Source organism: Labrus bergylta, chromosome 6 (genome assembly GCF_963930695.1).
Source record: "Labrus bergylta chromosome 6, fLabBer1.1, whole genome shotgun sequence".
Classification (NCBI taxonomy): domain Eukaryota; kingdom Metazoa; phylum Chordata; class Actinopteri; order Labriformes; family Labridae; genus Labrus; species Labrus bergylta.
In genome coordinates this window covers 6,332,691-6,354,698 of record NC_089200.1, presented here as the reverse complement: position 1 = coordinate 6,354,698, position 22,008 = coordinate 6,332,691, and the positions used below count along the sequence as shown (strand labels likewise).

The window sequence follows — 22,008 nt, the reverse complement described above, 5'->3', positions numbered from 1 at the left end:
GCCGGGTTCGAATAAAAAAACCTAAAAAAGTTCAGCATTAAATTACATTTGTATAGCCACACAGAATATAATATTTACATGACCCCTATCATATTAAACTGATTGTCGTATAAAGTAGTGTAGTGGAATAACACATATTTGTGAACCTATAAGGATTTGTCTTAGGCTTAATTTAGGTTTGCTCAAGTTTCAGATTCAGATTTTTTATTCTCCCACAAGGGGAAATTTGCACAAGTAGTCAATCATTATGCTTCCACAGCTGGATTGTTTAACACACATCCATTATTTTTATCAAACAATTTACACTTTCTGCTCACGTGCTAACAAGGTTTATCACACTCTGAATCACAACATGTGGCACATGTGTACACTGAGACACCATCAATAGTAAATTGTTGGTAGTTGTATTGGTTACACTGAAAAACAGATTGTTTAATAATTTTTATTTTATTTTACATACTTTATTAGTCCTTTATTAAAGCTTCTTCATACATAGGCCTGAAGTACACACACACACACACAAACAGGACGTGTGGACATGCATTAGTGGGGCTGCTACACAGGGAGCGCACCAGAGTTGCTGGGGATTCTGTGTCTTGCTCAAGGGCACCTCCACAGTTTGTTTTTTTTCCATTATATGGGCCAAAGGAAGAATGTGCAAAATTTACACACAAGTACAGCAGAAATCAAGTATATGCTCTGCAAATGTCTCTCTGAGTCATGACTACAATGAGTGAGAAGCGTCCCATCGGCTGTACTGTTTTCATCATGGACGGGACAGACTTGCTCGTAAAGCTGTTTCAGTCACGGACTAGAGAAAAGAAGAATAGCGTTCTCACTGCTTTTTTGGATGTCTTGTAAGTGTGTTTAGATCACGGCCATTCTGTGTCAATTTATGTTCAATGTGAATCTCTGGGTTAACCAAAGTGTGCTAACATTAGCCTGCTAACAGAACTATGCAAACCACAGGCAACTGAAGCAACCGAGCAAAAGGACAATTTTGTCCGCCCCTTGTGCTTTATGGTGCTAAATCATTCTTATTCATAACGCCTTGGTGCGAGCGCGAGTTGGAGTTGTGTCGCTCAAGGAGAACGGAGGCTTCAGAATAGTGAAGGTGTCGCCAGTATTTGTAATTAAGTTGCTTGTACTGCTGAATTCTCCTGCATTGACTTGTATGGAGCAATAAAAGGTTTGGTTTCTTATTGCGCTATAATCAAAGATTTTCTATCCAAAATAAAGTATGTATCTTATTACATGATATTAATCTCTAACAGGGGGAATCCAGTCCTTCATTAATCTAGTTAAACAAGCAATGAGAACACAATTATAGGAAATTAAAGTGTCTGAGGAGATTAGATGAACCCGAACAAGTTCAGGCATTTGCAATCAATTTCAGAAATTAAGTTTAAAAATATCCCAGAAAATAAACAAGTCCATAAATTAAAAATACGAGTCGAGATTCGGGGAAGTCACTTCTGGCTCTGTTTTTAGTCCCACGATTTGCACAAAATCTTGCATTAGTTATGTCTGTGTTGTTGTTGTTTGGACCTGAAAGATTTATGGATTCATCACCCCACCCACACACACAGCTTTGCAAAAACGTAAAAGTGAATACTGTTAACTTAGACACATGAACATGTACACACACACATAAACACACGCTTGCACACAAACAATTTTCTTTTTGACATGTAGCTTAATTTAATGGGCATATGGTCAGACTTCACCAGATGCTTTCATATGCATATTGTGTGTGTGGGCATGTGTGTGTGTGTGTGTGTGTGTGTGTGTGTGTGTGTGTGTGTGTGTGTGTGTGTGTGTGTGTGTGTGTGTGTGTGTGTGTGTGTGTGTGTGTGTGTGTGTGTGTGTGTGTGTGTGTGCGCGTGCTGGCAGCAATCCAGGGCTCTCATGGGAGAAACTCAGGTAAATGAGGGGATTAGGACAGGAGAGAGACAGTCTGTGCCGCTGGCTGAATGCATACACACACACACACACACACACATCAACACACACACATGCACACACACACCAAACAAAGACACACACACACACACATTAATCACAAAACCGTAATCGCACACATATCAGCTGGAGACATTCTCATACTTACCTGCGCTGTCACACAACATGGGAACACACACACACACACACACACACACACACACACACACACACACACACACACACACACACACACACACACACACACACAAACACACACACACACACACACCTGCTTGGGCAGAAATCTGATTCTGTCTGGTATAATACACATTGTCCTGCAGCACAATGGACAAAGAGCTTCTTTCAGTCACTGAGGAATGAGGTGAGTTCTTAATGTTCACACACTCACACAAATATTATATCTCATCATAATACACACACAAAGACATTGGAAAAACCACAGGAAAACACCCATTTAAGGATGCACACAAACACACCTAGAGCATGCACACACACAATGTTAGAAATACAAAAAGCAGACAGATGCTCAGATGCATAAAATATGTGAGAGACGTCTGATGTTTTTGTATTTGACTGTCTGTGTTGATGACTTGGATGAGTTACTTACAGCTAAATGTTTATTAGTCGGCATCTTTTCTGTGTTTTCCTGACAAAGTGCTGCATGGAGCAATAAGGGAATCTGGCCTCATGGCTATGCAAATGTGCCTGTGTGTTTGTACGTGTGTGTGCGTGTGTGTGTGTGGTCTGTTTAGTGTCCATCTGTTTCCATCAGAACTGTAAACCTCGAGTCACATCTGGTGTGAGCCTGTTTGAGAAACAAATTGCTTTGTGTTATTTTTGCCTTGCCATGGTGCAAATGGCGAGACTACTTCTGTTAGGTAGAGGCTCAAACTGTTTATAATGTGCTCTGTCTGTAAACGGGTTCAGATGAAACAACATTAAAGGTTGGTTGTTACTGTATGTCCCTCTTCAGGCCAACAGAAATATTCAACAATAAAGAAATAAAACACTGTCCTTTCAGTTCTTCTCATAAATCTCACACTCTGCATGTGTGTTCTGAGTGCCAGAGGGAGTTTGGTGTTAAATTCAGTGCAGTTGGCCAAATGTTGGCTTTATAACACCAATTATAACTTGCTATTTTCCCTGGATTCTGTTGGCTGAGATGCATCTCCAAATAAGCCATGAAAATTAATGATAATAATATAAATAGCTTGGATTTAAATGCCGCCTTTCGAGGGACCCAAGGACGCTTTACGTCAGAACGCAGTCACAAGGACAACACAATTAAACAAATCCACAAAGACATTATTACTGATAATGATAATTAACTTCTGATAATGGACGCTTCCTTCCCCAAAAATAGAGACAAAACAAGTCTAATCAAGTGTTAGAACAGAGAAAAGACGTTAATAATTGCATTTGAGAAGCTGGAGGCTTCATGATTTAATGAATTTGCTGAAAAAAACAAAAACAAATTTGAATACAAAAAGTTATTCCAATTATAATAATGCAATATCATATTTGAGGGAGTGACGTATAACTGAAGATCAGCTCTGCTGTGATTTCGTCTGAGATATTCCCAGCTCTGCTGATATTCAGGACATCACATCTCAGGTGTGATATTGGTTTTATACAACAAGTTATTCAAGCTACAAATATTAGTAAAAAGTACTGAAACTACACTAGTTTCCAACAAGCAACCCAGCGATCCTGCTGCACTCTGTTTACTGTTCCTATGGTGACCACAGAGACCAGTTACGATGTTTAATGTGCATTTATTTTTGTTTTAATTTAGCATGCATCATGAGGAACTTCAGTATGTTGTGTGATTCAGATTAATCAATCCGGACAAACACTGTCTACTATAATGTTAAGGAACAGTATTCAGTCAACTTGGTCGAGGGATTCACAGAGTGAAAAGTCCAAGTGATGTTGTCATCATCACTGAATGCCTCTTGTCCAATCAGATAACTTGGTTGGAACTTATTGTTGTAAAAAGCCATTCAAAGTACACAATAGTTCTTTCTCAATAAGTGTCTCTCAAACTTTCAAAGACTGCTTTGCATGTGCACAGAGTGTGTGTGTGTGTGTGTGTGTGTGTGTGTAAACATGCAGTCTCCTCCTCCCACTTGTCCTGTCCTTCGGCATGTTTGTCTCTTAGCAACAGCCCAGAACATGTCACATGTAGTAGATTGGGCAGTTATACGTGAACACACACGTAAACACACCGGCAGAGATGAGTGATGAACGATGTCACCGGTCATACTCATGGGGTGTTTTAACCTTTCCTTCGATGAGTAATGATCGCATGTGTGAGGAATAATGAGAAGCAGGAGTGACATTTGAAGGATCCCATCGGTGAGCTGCAGAGGGAGATTGCAGTGTCCAGTTTCAGGCTTTTTTCTTTCATGCTCTGTGTACAATCCACTCACACCTCCGTCCATGCACAGTCTGCATCCCAACGGGGGGGGAACTAACAGTTTACAATGAAAAACAAAATAAAAAACAAATAAATGTGTCTGCTTCACAACTGGGATGTAGTTTAGATACTCTTCCAAAATAATGAGATAAAAAAAGGAATTGGATTCAAGGGGAGGTCTGCCCTGGGGGGACAGTAAGGGTCCCAAACAGGTGGAGCAGGGACATAAATCAGAGCGCCGGTGACCCAGAGGAAACAGAATGGCTGCCATGTGCTTAATGCATCCCTCTCGCTTTCTCTCTCTCTCACACATACACACACACAAACACACACACACACACTTTGAAAGAGTTATTTAGGGTTATTGGATAATATTTGTTGTAAAAAAAAAAAAAGGGACATTTTTAATAAACGCAGAAGGAATCTAATGTTATTTATTAACTAGCAATGTAATCTGTAATTGTGTTTTACGATGATATCTGGATAAAGCGCATTAATATTATTTTAATTGGACTAATTATTTATAGGCATAAGAAGAAGAAAAGAACACAAGAGATTATTAAACAACATATAAGAAAACTGTTTTTGGACTCAAAATGTCACTCCTTTTTTTAAAACAAACAAATGGCACACATTTCATTTCAGTTTAAAAAACAATGTGCATGGTCACTAGTGATTAAGGTTTCCATGTACAGTACTGAGGCTGTAGTCCCCACCTGTTTCCTATTCTATCCACTCTCCTATCTCCCAAATAAAGGAGGTACAAAAGCCTTGACATAAATTCAAATGTATAAATAAATAAATAGATTGATAAACTGGAGTCAATCCCAGCTGTCATTGGGCGAGAGGCGGGGTAAACCCTGGACTGGTCGCCAGTCACTCACATTTCTGACATGTTGACAGACAACCAGCCACACTCACATTCAAACCTACGGGCAATTTCGAGTCACCAATTAACCCTAACGAGCATGTCTTTGGACTGTGGGAGGAAGCAGGAGTACCTGGAGGAAACCCACACATGTACAGGGAGAACATGCAGACTCCGGAGGCCCTGTCCAACTGGGATTCGAACCTCCTTGCTGTGAGGCCACAGCGCTAACCACTGCATCACAATGCAGCACTGAAGGCAATGTTGAAGTGCAAAAAAAAGATGCAGTTCCTCGAGTGTCCACTTGAGGCTGGCTGCAAAATCCCCAGAAGTCACATACACACCCAAATACGTATAGATGTTTACAGCCTGGTCAAACAACATTTTCTTTCTGAATAGCTCATTTCTTTATTGGCAATAAGTGACAGAGCGAATCTTTACCAACTGACAAACACATTGGCATTTAAAAAAAATAACAATATATATTAAAGCTAATGCTGATTAATAGCAGCATGAAATATATGTGAAGATTCTTTTTAAATAGAGGTTTTAAATGACATGCTGATGTGTTAAACATAACTGAGATACAACTTGTTATTAACTATTTCCATTGTTTTATTTTTTCATGATGTTTATATCACACAGAAGAAGCTGTTCAGACTAAATCTGCTGTAATGTTCAGACTTTTCTGCCTCATCGATAAGATTCCTGAACAAATCCATTCCAGAGAAGCCAAACCTCAGCAATACTGTGTTAAATCCATCTGAAACAGAAAGCCAACTGACAAACACAGCATCTCTCTAATAACTGCAGACAATATGTGTGTGTGTCTATAAACACAGAGTGAGTCACAGAACATGTTAGCTATGCTTTGATCAGGCGTCTGTGTGTGAAGCCCAGCTGAATCAATGCATTTTAATGCGGCGAACAAGGAAGAGGAGCATTTGTGCTGTCTCGTCTCTGTCTCAGAAGATAACCTCAGCTGGTTCAAATAGTGTGTGTGTGTGTATGTGCGTGTGTGTTCGCGTTTGTGCACGTAGTGTGTGTTTAGGTTTGATAAAGTGTATAGAAGAAGACGGAGATGTGAAGGGATGTCAGGGAGGCATGATCTGATGAGCACAAGTTGAAAAGGGAACCGACAGAAAAAGTAAATAACTATATATGAGTCTGTGTGTGTGTTTGTGTGTAGGTCTGTGTGTAGGTCTGTGTGTGTGTGTGTGTGTGTGTGTGTGTGTGTGTGTGTGTGTGTGTGTGTGTGTGTGTGTGTGTGTGTGTGTGTGTGTGTGTGTGTGTGTGTGTGTGTGTGTGTGTGTGTGTGTGTGTGTGTGTGTGTGAAGTGCAGAGCCTTAATGATCGCACTGATATCAGATGCCTGTGGTGTTTTGTACAGAACTGTCAATTAAGACCCCAATTATGGTCGATCTTTTTGCCCTTCAATTTGTATGTTTACAGCAGACATTCTCTCTCTCACTCTCTTATTCATACACACATACACAAAGACACACTTAAACACACACACACACACCCATACACACACACACACACACACACACACACACACACACACACACACACACACACACACACACACACACACACACACACAAATGATGCGAGATGACCTTGAAATGAGTCTGGATAGCTGGTGTCAGTGTGTGTGTAGGCGTGTAAATGTATCCCTAGCATTTCCAGCTGAATCAGTAATGAGCATTTCATTACTTCAGCCTCAGTTCCCCTGGGAGGAAACACACACACACACACACACACACACACACACACACACACACACACACACACACGCGAAGAGCATGATAAAAGGTAGCTGTGGATTATGGCCTCTGCAGGTACTTATCAAGAAGATTTATAAAATGATAAAGAAAAAGGAAATCGCTGAGAAAGTAAGAAAGAAAATCAGGCGTCATACTGTGAACATTACAGTAAGTATATAGTGTTTATCTGAACACCACCAACAATGGCTATTTTCTGATCACCATATACAGTATATATTTCACTTGGCATTTTAAATCAATTTGACATACTGTTTTATTTATAGGAATACGCTGAACTTCCTCTTGTTTTATCCCTGCTGCTGTAATCTTCTTCTTCGTGAACTTTCCAGTTTTATTTTAACAAACTGGACGGCTGATCAACTAACAGATAGAGAAGCTTTTTTTTCCCCCCTCTGTGGCATCTTCATTAAGAGTGAATCCACAAACAAAAGCCCATCCTACCAATATATCTCAGGAAAGAAATGAATAAAGTCATAGAACAAAAGAGGGATTAACTAGTACAATGTTCTTACAGCAGCAAATGTTAAGAGTGTTGTGCCAGGCTGTGTACATGCTAAATGCTGCTAACATGCTAAAGTATGGCTGATATAATCCTAGAACATCACAAATTAAAGATGTCTTACTTTCAGTATAAAAAATACACTTGTTGGATGACAAGCTAAAAAATCAAGTGAAAGACCAGAATTCATTTTGAGGGGGACAAAACTGGCTCTAGCAAACTAAATGGGGAATTTAACCTAAGGTGGCCTTTTTGACAGCTGAAGAGAGACAGGAGATGTTGGGACGAGAGAGTGGTGGGTGACATGCAGCAAAGGGCTGTTGTTTGATTTGAACCCGCCGATGCGATGAGGACTATATCCTCCATGGATGGGGTGTGCGACATAACCGCTACCCTTTCCCAAACTTAAGACGGCTGCGGCCCGCTTTGAAATACAAAATTACTCCGGGGCCCGTTATGAAAATGTTTTTATGACTACAGCTATAACTTTCAGTAAGGGTAAATTATTGGACATTACAACATGATATTATGGCAAGATAGACACAAAGGTTTCCTAAACATTATGTCCATGAAGAGTCATGACACGCCTTACTAATCACTTAAAGGGTTGACTCATGATTAATCATCATTATTGTGATATTTCTTTTATTTTTAAAATTGAGGGGTTTTCACGGCCCACCTGCAGTACCCACACGGCCCACCAGGGGGCCGCGGCCCACACTTTGGGAAGCACTGCGCTAGGCTATCCTGCGCCCCGGGTTGAATGGATTCTTCATTTGTTGTAGCGCTATAGAGGAAAGGAACGGGTTGACCAAAATACATCAGGATTCAACCTCTGTGTACAAAGGAAAAGTCATGGCAATCCACCCCTGAGTTGTTGAGATATTTCAGACTTGTACAGAGTAGTGGACAAACCTTTCAATCCCAGGTACCATACTGCTAGCATGATTAGCAACTGAATTTCTTGGTCTGGCCCTGAGTTCTTCTCCCGTACATCACATCTTACTTTGAGTTAGTGAACAGGTCGGGATGCATTATTTATTACATGGTTGCAAACCTGAAACTAAGTAACTTTCATAAAACTTTCTGTAGAGTAAATTATATATTTTTAAAGTGTGCACATTAGAAGTCTAATTTCCTATAATACCATACATAAGGTTTGTTTTATGCCTTAATAATCAAGTTAATCAACTTGCTAAGTCCCTGCAAAACACTTATTAATCAAGAAATCGTGATGTGTTGATTTAAAGATCTTGTAGTGTAGTGCCTGTGCAGTGTGCGTTGCCATCACCTTTTCCACAAGTTCCCATTAAAGTGAATAATAACGTAGTCTAAAAATGTAATCTCCATATTAATGCCGAGCTCTTGTTTTCAAGTGTGTGTAATTATAGGTAAATGTTTGACTCGCAGCAAAGCATCTCTCCAAGGTCACACTCGGAGAGGTTAAGCATCGCCTGCAGTCGAATCATAAAACCTTTGGAGGAAACATGTAGAGGAAGACTGCAGCGAGGGAGCGACTGATTGGAGGTGGATGAAAGGATGAACGCAGCAGAGTGATTGGTTGAAGGTTTGACATCGACGCAGGCCAGAGGGGGTTGTTGTGTGTGTGTGTGTGTGGGTGCTCATTTGAATACAAGAGGAATGAAGCTGGAGATGCACCGAGGAGGAGAGAGAGAGAGAGAGACAAAGCAAGGGCAACAGGCTTCTCCTAAAAGGTCAAGAGTGTGAACAGCAGAGAGCGGCTGATAAATAGATGATGTCGAAATCGGATTTGCTTGAACAAACTCGCTCAGGTGAAGAGAGAGGAGGGAGTCGAGCAGAAAGACAGGCAGGCAGATAATAGGCAAACAGACAGGTTGATAGACGGGCGGACATGACAGCAAATATAGGAGACGTTTGATAAGGGTTAAGTGAATCTTGATAGCTCAAGTGCAGGGAGTTAACCGCGCAAGTAATGACACAGTCGGCCTGAAGATCGAATCAGTAGCTATTTCCTTAAAAATATAAATATAGACTTATCAAAGAAATGTTGCTCCATCATCACTTGTGTGGTGATGACTGTGTGTGAAGAGTCAAGCAGATAAAGCTTGTTCTAAAACTAGGGTGAACCTTGGGTTAGCTTCCATGAATCGGAGATGGCCTGCTGTCTGTTGGAAAGGCAGATGCTAAACCCCTCTGCTAAGCTTGTTGTAGCGTGTGGTAGCATGCAGTGTAGGTACAAGCAGTTATCGTTTTTTAAACCTCTTTTAGACTATGAGGATGTTTTGTACATGCACGCCTCTGCTCAGTGTCTGGTGGTTGATACAGCCTACCATGCATCCTTGAGAGTCGTACTCTCGGGTAGGATGACCCGCTCTTGGGACCCATAGGCGCGGTACACCTTTAAGGCATTTCTTGGTCCGCTCCCACACTATGTGATTTTATTATGCAGAATTGTACAGTATTACATTTGTAGGGCGTTCTTAGGACCTCTTTATGCTCTCCGTCCCGAACGCTCTAACAGAAATTGGGAAAAGGGCTTTTGGGCATTCTGCACCCTCCACCTGGAGTCTGTTACAGAACGACTCGAAAACTCAAAGAGCTGGTGTCCTTAAATGGTTTTAAATCTAAAAAAATGAAAGACTTGGTAGCAGATTCTGTACGAGGTTCGATGCTTTTAGCTTCGACTTCTGACTCCCAAATTTGAATTGCAAATGTGAGTGTTTTGTGAAGTGTACTTTGTCTCCCTTTGTGTCTCTGTCTGTAACTTTCTGTTTGTGCTGCTTGCTGTCTTGGCCAGGTCTCCTTTAGAAGAGAGGTCCTTAACAATGGGACCAACCTGGTTAAATAAAGGTTTAATAAAATGAAAAATGTAAAAAATTCATCATCGATTGAAATGTCGTCTATTGTGAGTTAATGTTATTGCAAAGCAGTTCCAATAAGAGAGACTAATTCTTTATTAGAGGCTATACAACAACCACCAAATACCCTTCTACAAAGTCAGATTAAAATCTATATTTAGTAAATAATTCTAAATTTATTTTGTAAGTAACCCTGGTATTGGTCTTGCATCTCTATTTCAGCATCTACTTCCACTGAAAGCTGCTCGCTGTACATGGATCCTTATGGGATGTCTTGTAATTTCCCTACAGTGGAGTTATGATGTAATAACAAAACAATCATTATAACAAGATGCGTATGTCGGTCACCTGTGTTACTATGTCTCACGTTTGAACAATTTTCCTGTCAAAAACAGTCAACTAGTGCCGTCTAAGACGAGGTGCACCTGCTGAGCTTTCCTATGATGTGGCAGTATATAATGTAAAGTTTGTTTCTCTTATCTCTCTCAGGGGTTGCTAAAGAAAAGATAGAGAGGAAAGAAAGAGGAAGACAGAGAGAGCAAAGTGAATGTGTAATTCTTTAATGAGCCGTATCTCCAACCCTGAGGATCTATCATTATAACACTGCTGCTTATTATCCACTGCCACATGCTGCACACACACACACACACACACACACACACACACACACACACACACACAGCATGTGCACTCTGCGTACCCTTTCTCTCTGCACTGACTGTTACCTCCTGTCGTCCTCCCTCCTCCTCCTCCTCCTCCTCCTCCTCCTCCTCCTTCCTTGATTAGGTTTTGTGTTTGTGTGCTCTGTATGTGTGAACACCAACTCGAGTCAACTCGACTTGCAAAAAAGCAGAGGAGAAAAACAAGGGAGGAAAAGTGGCAACACAAAGACCTCAATGACATGACAAAATTATATTTAAGTTCTATAAATCATCTCTCCTCCCAACTTTATTGGGAGGACCCATAATTAACAACTAGAAGAGCTTAACAAACTACTGACTACTACTTCTTTATGTGAATATGCTCTGAGGTCAACCAGCAACAGACCTTCATTTGGAGTGTTTGAATCCTGCGATGCTCTGCATTTGCTAGTTTCAAGCACATCTAAGGTAGCCCTTCAAACCCCTCAAAAAGGCCACAACAAACATGGCTTTAGTCTTCAAATTCAGAAACCTGCCAATCTCCTTTTCCATTCATCATGGAGGAAGTCAATCTTTAAAAACAACGATGCATGTCTACGGCTCAGAGGAAGGAGCTGTACAGTGTACGTCTGTCAAACTTGGAGTGTTTCTTTCGTCAAGTCATTGTTGATTTTGTGAATTTGAAAATGAAAATCTTCAAGTTTAAGGGTATGAGATCGTGGTCATGTTTTAAGAACTGAGCTTTTCAATATTAATGTACGACCACAAAACAAATACAATCACAACATATGGTCATTCTATACGGTGAACAGGCACGTGTCTTAAATATTTAGTTAATTAAGACCTAATTAAGGCAGCATTTGATTTGATTTGAATGTTTTACCTGATGCAGATCCCTCATTAGTTGTATAAAAGAATCAATCTGAGGAGGCAAGGCTTCAATCAGGGCGTGCTGCTGTATCAGAATCATACTGACTGCAGCTGTAGCATGTTCTACAACCTCATTTTCTCTGGTGCATGCATGTACAGAGAAAGCAGTTTCATTTTAATAGCACGGATCAATCCACTCTAACGGCTCGCTCTGGGAACTTTTATAGTCACGGGTGCAGATTAGAAGCCCTGCCAGACTTTTTTTATTGTTCTCTCTGGCTCCGTTTAGACAAGACGCTTATGAATGCAGATCAAACCGTCCTCTGGCAGAGAGAGGGGGGAACATGCTGGAGCACTGGAAAACACTGGCCTTTCCCTTTAAGATGAAATGGCTTCTAAAGGCTTTGTGAATCTGGCCCCGGGGAGAGAGAGAGGGGGAGAGGCCAGAGGAGCGAGGCAGAGATGACGGAGGGAAGATACATGGCAGCAGGACAATAAATAGAAAAACGCCTCAGTAATATCCTGTTGTGTTTCCATTATTTGGTGCTGGATTACGATAAGAACAAACCACTTTCGGCATTTTAATTGCAAATAAACTGAGCTCTAAGGTATTGTGACACAAAGGATGTAACACGATCGCACAAAACGCAATCTTAAAGTACATAATGTGAAGAGAGATGGCACAAAATCTGACACACCTCCTCCCTCCCTTCCTCCCTCCTACTCTCCCTCTTTCTTCATTGTCATCAAATAAGGACCCATGGGAGGACAGACCACCTGGTTTCCATGGTTACAGGGATTGAGTGCCCCTCATGAGTACACATTCCCGCACACACAAGGAAAAAAAAAAATCTTGTACTTGTTATGTTCCTGACTTAAACTCTGAGTATATAATAAATATTTACCTGCTTGAAATGTGCAGTTTTTGTTTGTTGGATTGAGTTAAGCCTCGTTTTCTAGGCGAGGCGTAGTTAGATTTTTATTAAACAGTTAGTCTGCATGAAAGTAAGTCAGGTTGGTACTTTCCAGAATACACAGCCATTTGTGGTCGAGTGTGACTCATGAATACCTGGGGTCAGCGTAACATCCACCTCTGCATTCTCAACCAAATCCCAGTCTTAAAAAACAGCAATTATGGCGACACACGAGTGTCATTCATTACACAGAGGGGAAGAGAAGAGCAGAAAAGAAGGAGCTGTGATTACATTTACATTATTGACACTGTAGGACCTGATATGTCTTTGTGGGGGGGGGGGGGGGGTGCGATCGGAGAGAAGCTGCGGTTTAAGGAGGGATTGTGCTGGTTCGAGGAAAGAAAATCAATCACTTTAATCTCAGTGAATTCAACGGGAGGGGAGCATGAGAAATGACTAAACGAAGGGTGAAGAAAAGAAAAAACTCCCCCTGCAATATAATAAGTCTTCTATAGATTGTGTCTAGAAGCATCTGTGACATGCATTTGTGTTTGATTATTATAAATTCAGACCACAAAGACAGCTATGAATGTTAAAGATTATACAACTAAGTATGAACGGGGTATCTGATTGCTAATATTTCTGCAGAACACGGGTGTTGATTTTGTTTGATTTTTGATAGATAGCTCTGACATAATTAATTTAATTTAAATACCTCCTGTTTTTTAAGGTTTATTTTAAGGGTTTTTATTTTTTTAGAGACAGGACAGTGGATAGTAGGGATGACCCGATACCGATACCAGTATTCGGCATCGGTCCGATGCTGCCTTTAAGTACTCATACTCGTACTCGTAAAACTACGCGGCTACAACGGCACCGATACCACTTTACGGCAGGCGTGCGCCTCTTTCCAGTTGAGCGGGTAGGCGGAGAGAAGCGAGATGTCAGCGGTGTGGAGATATTTCAGCGTAAACAATGACGACAAAAGAAGAGCAGACTGCAAACTGGGGACGCTGGACTCCCCAGCCTTCCGTGTGTGGCTCACAGTTGGCTGTTAACGAAGGACCTTTGGCTCAGAGGAGTGTAGCTGACGCGATGTCAGTCGGACGTCAAAATGTTGGACATTTTAAGCATTCGGCATTAGCCTACTCCCGTCTGGAAGACATTCAGCTGCAGCTCAACCAGCCCGTAAGAAGACTCCAACAAGACATACATACGCGCTGGAATAGCACGTACTACATGCTACAGTCTCTCGCCGAGCAGAAGCGAGCTCTGGGAATATTTGGCTCAGAATATGAACCCCCCGACAATCTTACAGCGCACCGGTGGACACTTCTGGAAAAAACTTTGTCTGTTTTGGCTCCGTTTGAGGAGTTAACCCGAAAAGTGAGCTCGTCCGATGCTTTAGCATCAGATGTTAATTCCTGCTGTGACCGTGCTTCAGAGACTTTTGACCAAAGAAACAGACGTGGATCAGGGCATTAAGTACTCATAACGGTACTCGGTATCGGTGAGTACCCAAATGTAAGTACTTGTACTTAGTTTGCAAAAAAGTGGTATCGGTGCATCTCTAGATAGAGTTGGAAGTAAAGGACAGAAAAGGTGGAGAATTACATGCAGGAAAGGAGCCACAGGTCGGACTCGAACCCGGGCCACCCACGAACCTGTGTGCTGAGGTGCGCCCAGTCTCGTCCCGGGTTGGGAACCAAAGGGTTGCCGGTTCTGATGCGGACCAAAAAAATATGGAAGTTGGAATATGGAAGCGAGAGAGGTGCGAGGCCACTTCCTGAGTAATGCCGACGAGCGACGAGCACGGCACTGAAACCCCCAAGTGCTCGGGCGCTCCTTCACGTGCAGCCCCCACACTGACATCTCTCCATTAATGCATGTATATATGTCCTGTTTGTGCATGTGTGTGTATTTTAGGCCTGTGTGTGTGTGTGTGAGGTAGCAGGCAGACTTTAAAGTGTCCTGAGTGATTTATATATTTTATGGCAACAAACTGTTGTTTATATAACGGTTTTTATTTGCACAGGGGACTCAGGGGGCAAAAGTATCAAGTGGTGCTTTAATGGATGTCTGTGGTGCTCTAAACTGTATCGAGTTATCTATATTTAATTGAATTGGAATTGCAGAATGTGTAATACCCTTTACTGTACCTTCTTCAAGCCACAACTATTTCTGAGAAAAAGTGACCACACTAAGACAGAAATAGCTCTTTCTATCTCAAACTACTCTTCCCATATGGTACAGACTTTTCTCTTCTTTTTTTTTAATTGCTCAAATGCTGAAGCGCAACGTGAACTAGTCTGCCAAGTGATTCTCCTTCTCTGGACTTGGATCAAATTTTAAATGGACCTAAATCAAATAATAATAAGCTGTGTGCGCTGCCTCAGCATGACTAAAATAACTTCTCGTGGTGAAATGGCCCACATAAATAAGACACAAGGCTTGGCGACGGAGATGTCGAAAGTTCTGAGGTTTTAATTTCAGCCCCCTTCCTGACATTCGCCTGGCACCGCACCTCCACCTCTCATCCTCTCTTCTTTTTACTCCCTGCAGTATTCAACATAACACAAATGTCATGAGAATTAATTAAAGAACAGGTAGAATGTTCTCTTCCTTTTATTTTATTCCTCTCTGTTCATATCTGCAGCCCGGAGGGTGGAGAAGTTAAGCTCAATCAGACGGGTGTGTTAAATAAAACAACGAGTGGATATTGAGGAAGATATTACCGGTCTGGCTGGATCCATTTCAACCAGTAAGGCTTGAGAACTGGTCCATCCATAAAACATAATGGATTACACACTAAGATGTCGCAGCAACAGATGTACCCTCTGCACACACACACACACACACCTTAATCTCATGCATGGAGCAAATGCACGCACAAACACGCTGCCATAAACCTTGCTGCTCTTTTCCTGCGAGATAATAAGCCCGCACATTTAAACGATTCAGTTTTAGAGAAGGGGGTTTTGTAGGCTGAATGTTAAAGAGACGGAGCCAGAGAGCGTGGACACAGGCAGATTTACAGTTCGATCCATCCAAAGACACATCAGAGCAGCCTGCATTCGTTCATTTGATGGTGTTTTATTCACACATTAAGTCAGAAACGGTGATTTAACGCAGAGTAAAGGCATAAAAAAGTGCAAATAATTCAAAAGGCTGGAGTTATCTGGTGTGATTTGTGTCCTCTTGATTGATGCTGCATCACTCGTTCAGCTCGAGTGAGTGTGTTTAAATATGCAAAGACATGCCGACACACAGAGAATCCCCTTCTGTCAATCCTCACTGGAATTCTTTTTCGCAGGGATTCATTGTGGCCTGAGAGACGCGATTCCCAGCTCAATAGATCATAACCTGTAATTTTTTCTATAAATAGCCAATGTACCAGTTTCAGGCTCAGCAGGGGGTGATGAGTTTCCACAGATCTGACACATCAAGGTTACTCCAGAGCTGTGACGGATGCACCAACAAATGTCTTACTGTACCTCTTTAGAGGGGGTGAGGCAGTGCAAGAAAACAACCGTTTAAGGAGGGTATAGGATCTGGTAAGATTTAAAGTTTGCATGCTTTAAAGTAATATTCTGTCATGGTTTACTTTTGTTTAGTTAGTTTATTCCTTGTTTTGTTACTTAGTTAATCATCTATCCTAGTGTTTGATTGTTTCATAGTTTAGTCTTCAGTGTTTCCTGTGTTATTTTGTCATTTCTTATCCTTGTGTCCCTCTATGTTCTAGTGTGTCTTCATGTTACATTCTTGAGTTTCTCTGTGTCCTCAGTGTTTCATGTATCTATTTTGTAGTTGTCCTCAGTGTTTCCTGTCTTGTATTTTCTTCCCGCTCTCTGTTTCCCTCCAGTTCTGATTGCCCTCATTGTCCTCACCTGTGTCTTGTTGGTCTCACCTGTGTTTGATTGCCCCTGTGTCTAATTAGTCTCTGTGTTTCTTCCCTTTTGTGTCAGATCATTCAGTCACGGTTCGGTTAAAAAACAAAGGACCCAAGTGCAGAATTAAACTGAAAATATTAATTGAACAAAAAGGCAAAAACGTACTTTCTTCAAACCAAAAAGGGAAAACCAGAAGCCACTAGGAATCACACAAGAATGACGAAGGCCCAATCTCGATGTCCGATCTCACACATTCACTAACTTTGGTGCGCATTCCCCGTAAGTCTGTGAGAGCTTAGTGCTGTCCCACTGTGAAATCGTCAAGTGTTTGAGGGATCGCTCGCTGACTTTACGAGCTGTCTTTTGCACCCTGTCTGTAAGTGGGCAAATCTGCAGACTTAACGTGAAGGAATTACCCATAGTTCATAGCACTGTGACGTGAAACATACGATTTCCCGGGAGAGCCCACAAGACTTGAAAGGTAAACAAATACCATGAAACGGAAAAAAGGTAGAGACGGTAAAAAAACAGGAAGGTTAAACCACGCTCTATTTACAGTCCACTAAATTTGGAAACTACAGCTAATTCAGAACTTATTTGCAAGTCTATAAACAAAAAAAGAGACAGAGAATATTAGTCCCATAAGATAAGATAAACCTTTATCTATCCCACAACGAATACATTTATTTAGAGGCCTATATTGAGTAGAACTTTTTATAAGCGCCATGGCTGTGAGTGAGAAAAGTAAAAAACGTTAAATAAGCTTTTGCCACATTACATCATGCTGTCATGGTTACAGAGAAGTCGCAAAGTGCTGTCCCATTTGTATTTAACCATTGGAGCCCTAGCAGCCTCATGCACTCATTCACTTTCCATGTGACGTCAATAAAGTCAGCAAGGGCTCAGGGTTTAGGGAGGACATCGAGATTCAGCCTAACACTGGAAAACAGATATTTTTGGTTTGTAGTAACAGAACTCAAACCACATGTACAATAATAAACTAAGAAACTGAGTTATTAATAATGATCAGATTATCCTTTGAGCTAATATCAACACCAGTCACCTATAAATCCAAACATTAGAGGTTCGATCCTCTTCCTCTGATCCTATCATTTAGTCCTGGCCTTTTCCAAACTGTCTCGTGTCCTCTTTCCAGTCCACAGGCCGGGGGTTGGACACAACTGACCTATGCAGTTCAGTATTTCTCGTCCTTTACGTCATCGTATGGAGACTCACTCGTGACTGCAGTAATGACGAGGGCAGTGCAGGGAAAATAAATGTGACGATGGCCTTTGACTCTGTTACATCCTGGCCTCAGGGACTTGAAGCCCACTGACCAATGACATCACCAGGGCGGCATGATCACAAGGGTGACACCAGCTTTATTCTGTTACAATTCTACAATTCACTTATCAGACTCTTTTATCCAAAGCGACGTACATCAGAGAGTAAGTACAACACAAGCAAGGATCTAGGAAAAAGGGAACAATGTCAGTAAGAGCAAACGATCAGCTTTGAGTCTGATTGGACACACAGGTGCTGACAGGAAGTGACCAGAGGCAAAGCACAACATTGAGGGCAGTTCTTGAGAGCTCTAATCAGTATAGAAACCATCTTATAAGTCGTCGTTATCAAACAAAAACCATCGTCATTACCATCATCATCATCAATAATATGGAGACCATCATCATTAAGTTAGTAGGTATTCATGAAAGAGCTGGGTCTTTAGCTTTTTCTTAAAGGTGCAGTGGGACTTTACGTCTTTGAAAATCATAGGGCCGTCCCTCAATGATCATAACAGTCTAAATAAAAGGTATTTAAAGGCTATACCAGTATAAGAATTGGGGCCTCGCACTTTAGCACCATTCAAACCTTTAACAAAAACAAAGTCACCCCTTCGCCCCCTTTTTATACCAAAAAAAAGTTTTGAAAGTCTGTTGATTCTCTCTGAAGTGTCTTCTTGCGATGAAACTGACCATTTTGCCTCTACTAGCAGTGTCCATGAGTGGGCGGAGCTATCTCTCTTCCCCCACATGGTGGCAGGACTAACAGTTGGACAGGGAGGAGGTTCGTGAGTGAAACTCAGAGGGAGTTTGATTTCAGTCGTTTTTAGAAAGGCCTTCCTCATCGATATATTTAGTTAGGATATCTGCTATATTCATATTCAAAATGCTGAATATGATACCCTTCAGAATTTAATTTCTCTAATTATCTTTCTCAAGCCTTCACAATGCTTCATTTAAAACATAAAACTGCTCACAGAGAGAGAAGTTTATGCATTTTTAACTCCCAATCAAAAGTCAATCCTGCACCAACAAAGAGCCACATATTTTACATCAACAATCTAAATAAGAGCCAATTTGAAGAATATTCACTCTGTGGGATAGCCTCGAGGCTCCCAGGGGTCCCCCGATCCCCCCATGACACCCATGTATTATGTATGGGCAAAAGCGCGATGAATAAGTCAAAAGATAAATGAATAATTACAGTTTACTTTTTCATTTCTGTTTTTAGGGTGACCTGATTGTTAGTGCATCCTTCATCCTGGACAAGGAGATAAACCGCTGAGAGCGGCAGAGAGAGAGAGAGAGAGAGAGAGAGAGAGAGAGAGAGAGAGAGAGAGAGAGAGAGAGAGAGAGAGAGAGAGAGAGAGAGAGAGAGAGAGAGAGAGAGAGAGAGAGAGAGAGAGAGAGAGAGAGAGAGAGAGAGAGAGGACATTTGAATCCATCTCTCGGTACTATCCCTCCCTCCGGGCATTTCCCTGCTGGCACAAGATATGAGGAGGCTGCAGCATTTTAAAAACCTCCACCATGCCAATGAACTCTGAGTGTGCTGTCTTTTATTTATGGTGTGTGTGCATATTTATATATATATATATAGATGGACAGTATATAGCCTCCTGTACGGTGATGTGTTATGTATGAACCAGAATCCCTATATTTGCTCAACTTCAGGACAAGCTTGCAAGTGTGCATACATCATGTGTGGATGTGTTTGTGTGGCTGTATGTTTGCTGTTGTTTCTTAGACTACATTTGCATGTGTGTGTGTGTGTGTGTGTGTGTGTGTGTGTGTGTGTGTGTGTGTGTGTGTGTGTGTGTGTGTGTGCGTAGGTGTATGCATGACTCACCGTTCTCCTCACCAGATGCTTCACAGCCATCTTCATCATCACAGTCATCCCCGCTGCCTCTCTCCGTCTGTGCGCTCCCTCCCTCCTCTTCCTCCACCTTTGCTCTGGCTTTAGTGGCCCAGCCGAGCTCAACTAACAGCTCCTAAATTAGAAAACAAACACCATGCTAGATGTCAGTAAATATTACACATATAACACGTGTCACAACAAGCGTAAAAAAAAAAACACAGTTAGGTTTTCTTTCAAGCTAAAAACTAGCATTTCACTTTTTACCCTACCTTGTGGTACAACTAAATGGATAGCAATGATTGTAATGTAATGTCCATGTAAACACGCTCTACGGCTCGGAAAAACATCACAGACAGTGGGACTCGGGGGTCACACTCATTGGATATATTTGATTTCTGCTATATTTATGTAAACAATTTTGCAGAGTCAGCCTTTAAGTACAGACAGTTCTGATCATGGGGGGAGGGGCCTTACAGACTTTGATGATACATGAACTTTTCCTCTGGAACCACCTCGAGGATGGCATGTGGTTTAAAGCGTAATGTCCCAACCATTAAGCAATCCTAAAGCTGGTTCTGCCAGGATTATTTGGAATCAGAAGTGTGAGCATGCTTGGGCAACAGGGTGATACCATAGACTGTAAAAAGAGTGTGATACATGTTGTTACATTTCTTTCCTGAATGATATTCTTGTCTAGTCTAGTCTAAATACAGTTGAAAATTAGAGAAATTTGCAAGTGTCAACATACTGGTGTTATCATCTAACTCCAAGCTAATCTATAGTACATCACAGAGCTGCTAGTCATTTATCTGACCTGACAATGAGTCAAAGCTTGAACTCAAAATCATTACAAGCAGCTAATAGTAATAATTTTACTAAGTAAAAACGATCTTTACACAAACACAGAAACATGAACACACATAGACACACATCAGGCAGCAATCTGTATGGTAATTGAGGTCATGCAGTCTCTATGTGAATCCATATTCTCTACTGCTCGGTGTCACAGTGTGGAGGCTGTCATATGTTACATAACTGTGATGCTGGCTGGAAAACTCATGTCTCCTTAAGCTCAACTTCTGAACGACTGAAAGAAACATCTGCTGAGGTTTGGGTCATATATTTGTTTCAGTTTTAATAAACTCATGGAGGACAACACAAACTTTTCAGCCAAGTAAGAAACTCCACGATGGTTTATTATAGGCTACCACACAAACACAGCGACAGGAACTTGTAATTGCCTCACAGTTTGATGAATGTGTATTGCAGTGTAATATATATGAATTCTAGTTGAAACAGAGATAAAGAAAAAGGGGCCAACTGTTCTGAAAATGAAAACCAGATATTGTTCGGGCATTTCCTTTTCCCCAAAAGATAACATTCCTATTCACATAAAAAGCTGATGTTACCACGATTGTAACATCTAGCTTAATGTTTTATAATACCACAGAATAGTGAGATTTGTCTGGTGAGTTAAATACTACAGAGGCCAAATGAGAGTAAACTGTTCAGGAAATAAATATTTTTTTATTACTTATATTTTATTTGCTTTTCTTAATGAGGATACATCAAAATAAACACAGTATACAATCTTTGGTGTCAGTTAACAATCGTCAGTTTAGCCTCCTTTTAAATAGTCCATTCTCTTCAGACTTTGTGGTGGGTTTTAAAGTCAGTCCACTTCATCCATTTTCCTTGGCAAGCAGAGTGTTGTAGTCTTAAATTGTGTGTAAAGTTCTCCATATCATGTAGTTTTTCAACAATGTCCAACCAGTTTCCCCGAGTGGGGGGGGTCCTCCTTACACCACTTTCTTGTTATAGCTTTCTTTGACGCCACCAGTCGTATTCCAGCCAGGTATCTGTCTTTGCTTTGTATATTTTCCTATGTTAAATTTCCCAGATACAGCACTTCACAAGCCTTAGGAAGTTCAGAACCTAAAATTGCTTTCATTTCTTTCCACACTTCATCCCAGTACTCAGTCATTTTCACACATTGCCAAAAAAACATGAGCATGATCAACATTATGTTCCCCACACTGTCTCCAGCAAGGCTGTGGGACAAGTGAGAATCTTCCTTTAAGTTTTGGTGTGATGAAAAATCTCACAATATTTCTCCAACCGTATTCCCTCCACATTCTAGAGCTTGACGTTCTACTCTGTGTCCTACACGTTAT

At 41.2% G+C, this 22,008-nt stretch overlaps 1 protein-coding gene across 1 annotated transcript in view; it reads right to left on the bottom strand.

Annotated features, from left to right (window-relative positions):
• Positions 1 to 22,008, bottom strand: part of LOC114920288 (glypican-5) — a 66,063-nt gene that overhangs the window by 4,419 nt on the left and 39,636 nt on the right. The window contains exon 9 of the mRNA XM_065955642.1: positions 19,826 to 19,967. Coding sequence (XP_065811714.1) covers positions 19,826 to 19,967 — 142 coding nt within the window. The remainder of the gene's footprint in view (positions 1 to 19,825; positions 19,968 to 22,008) is intronic.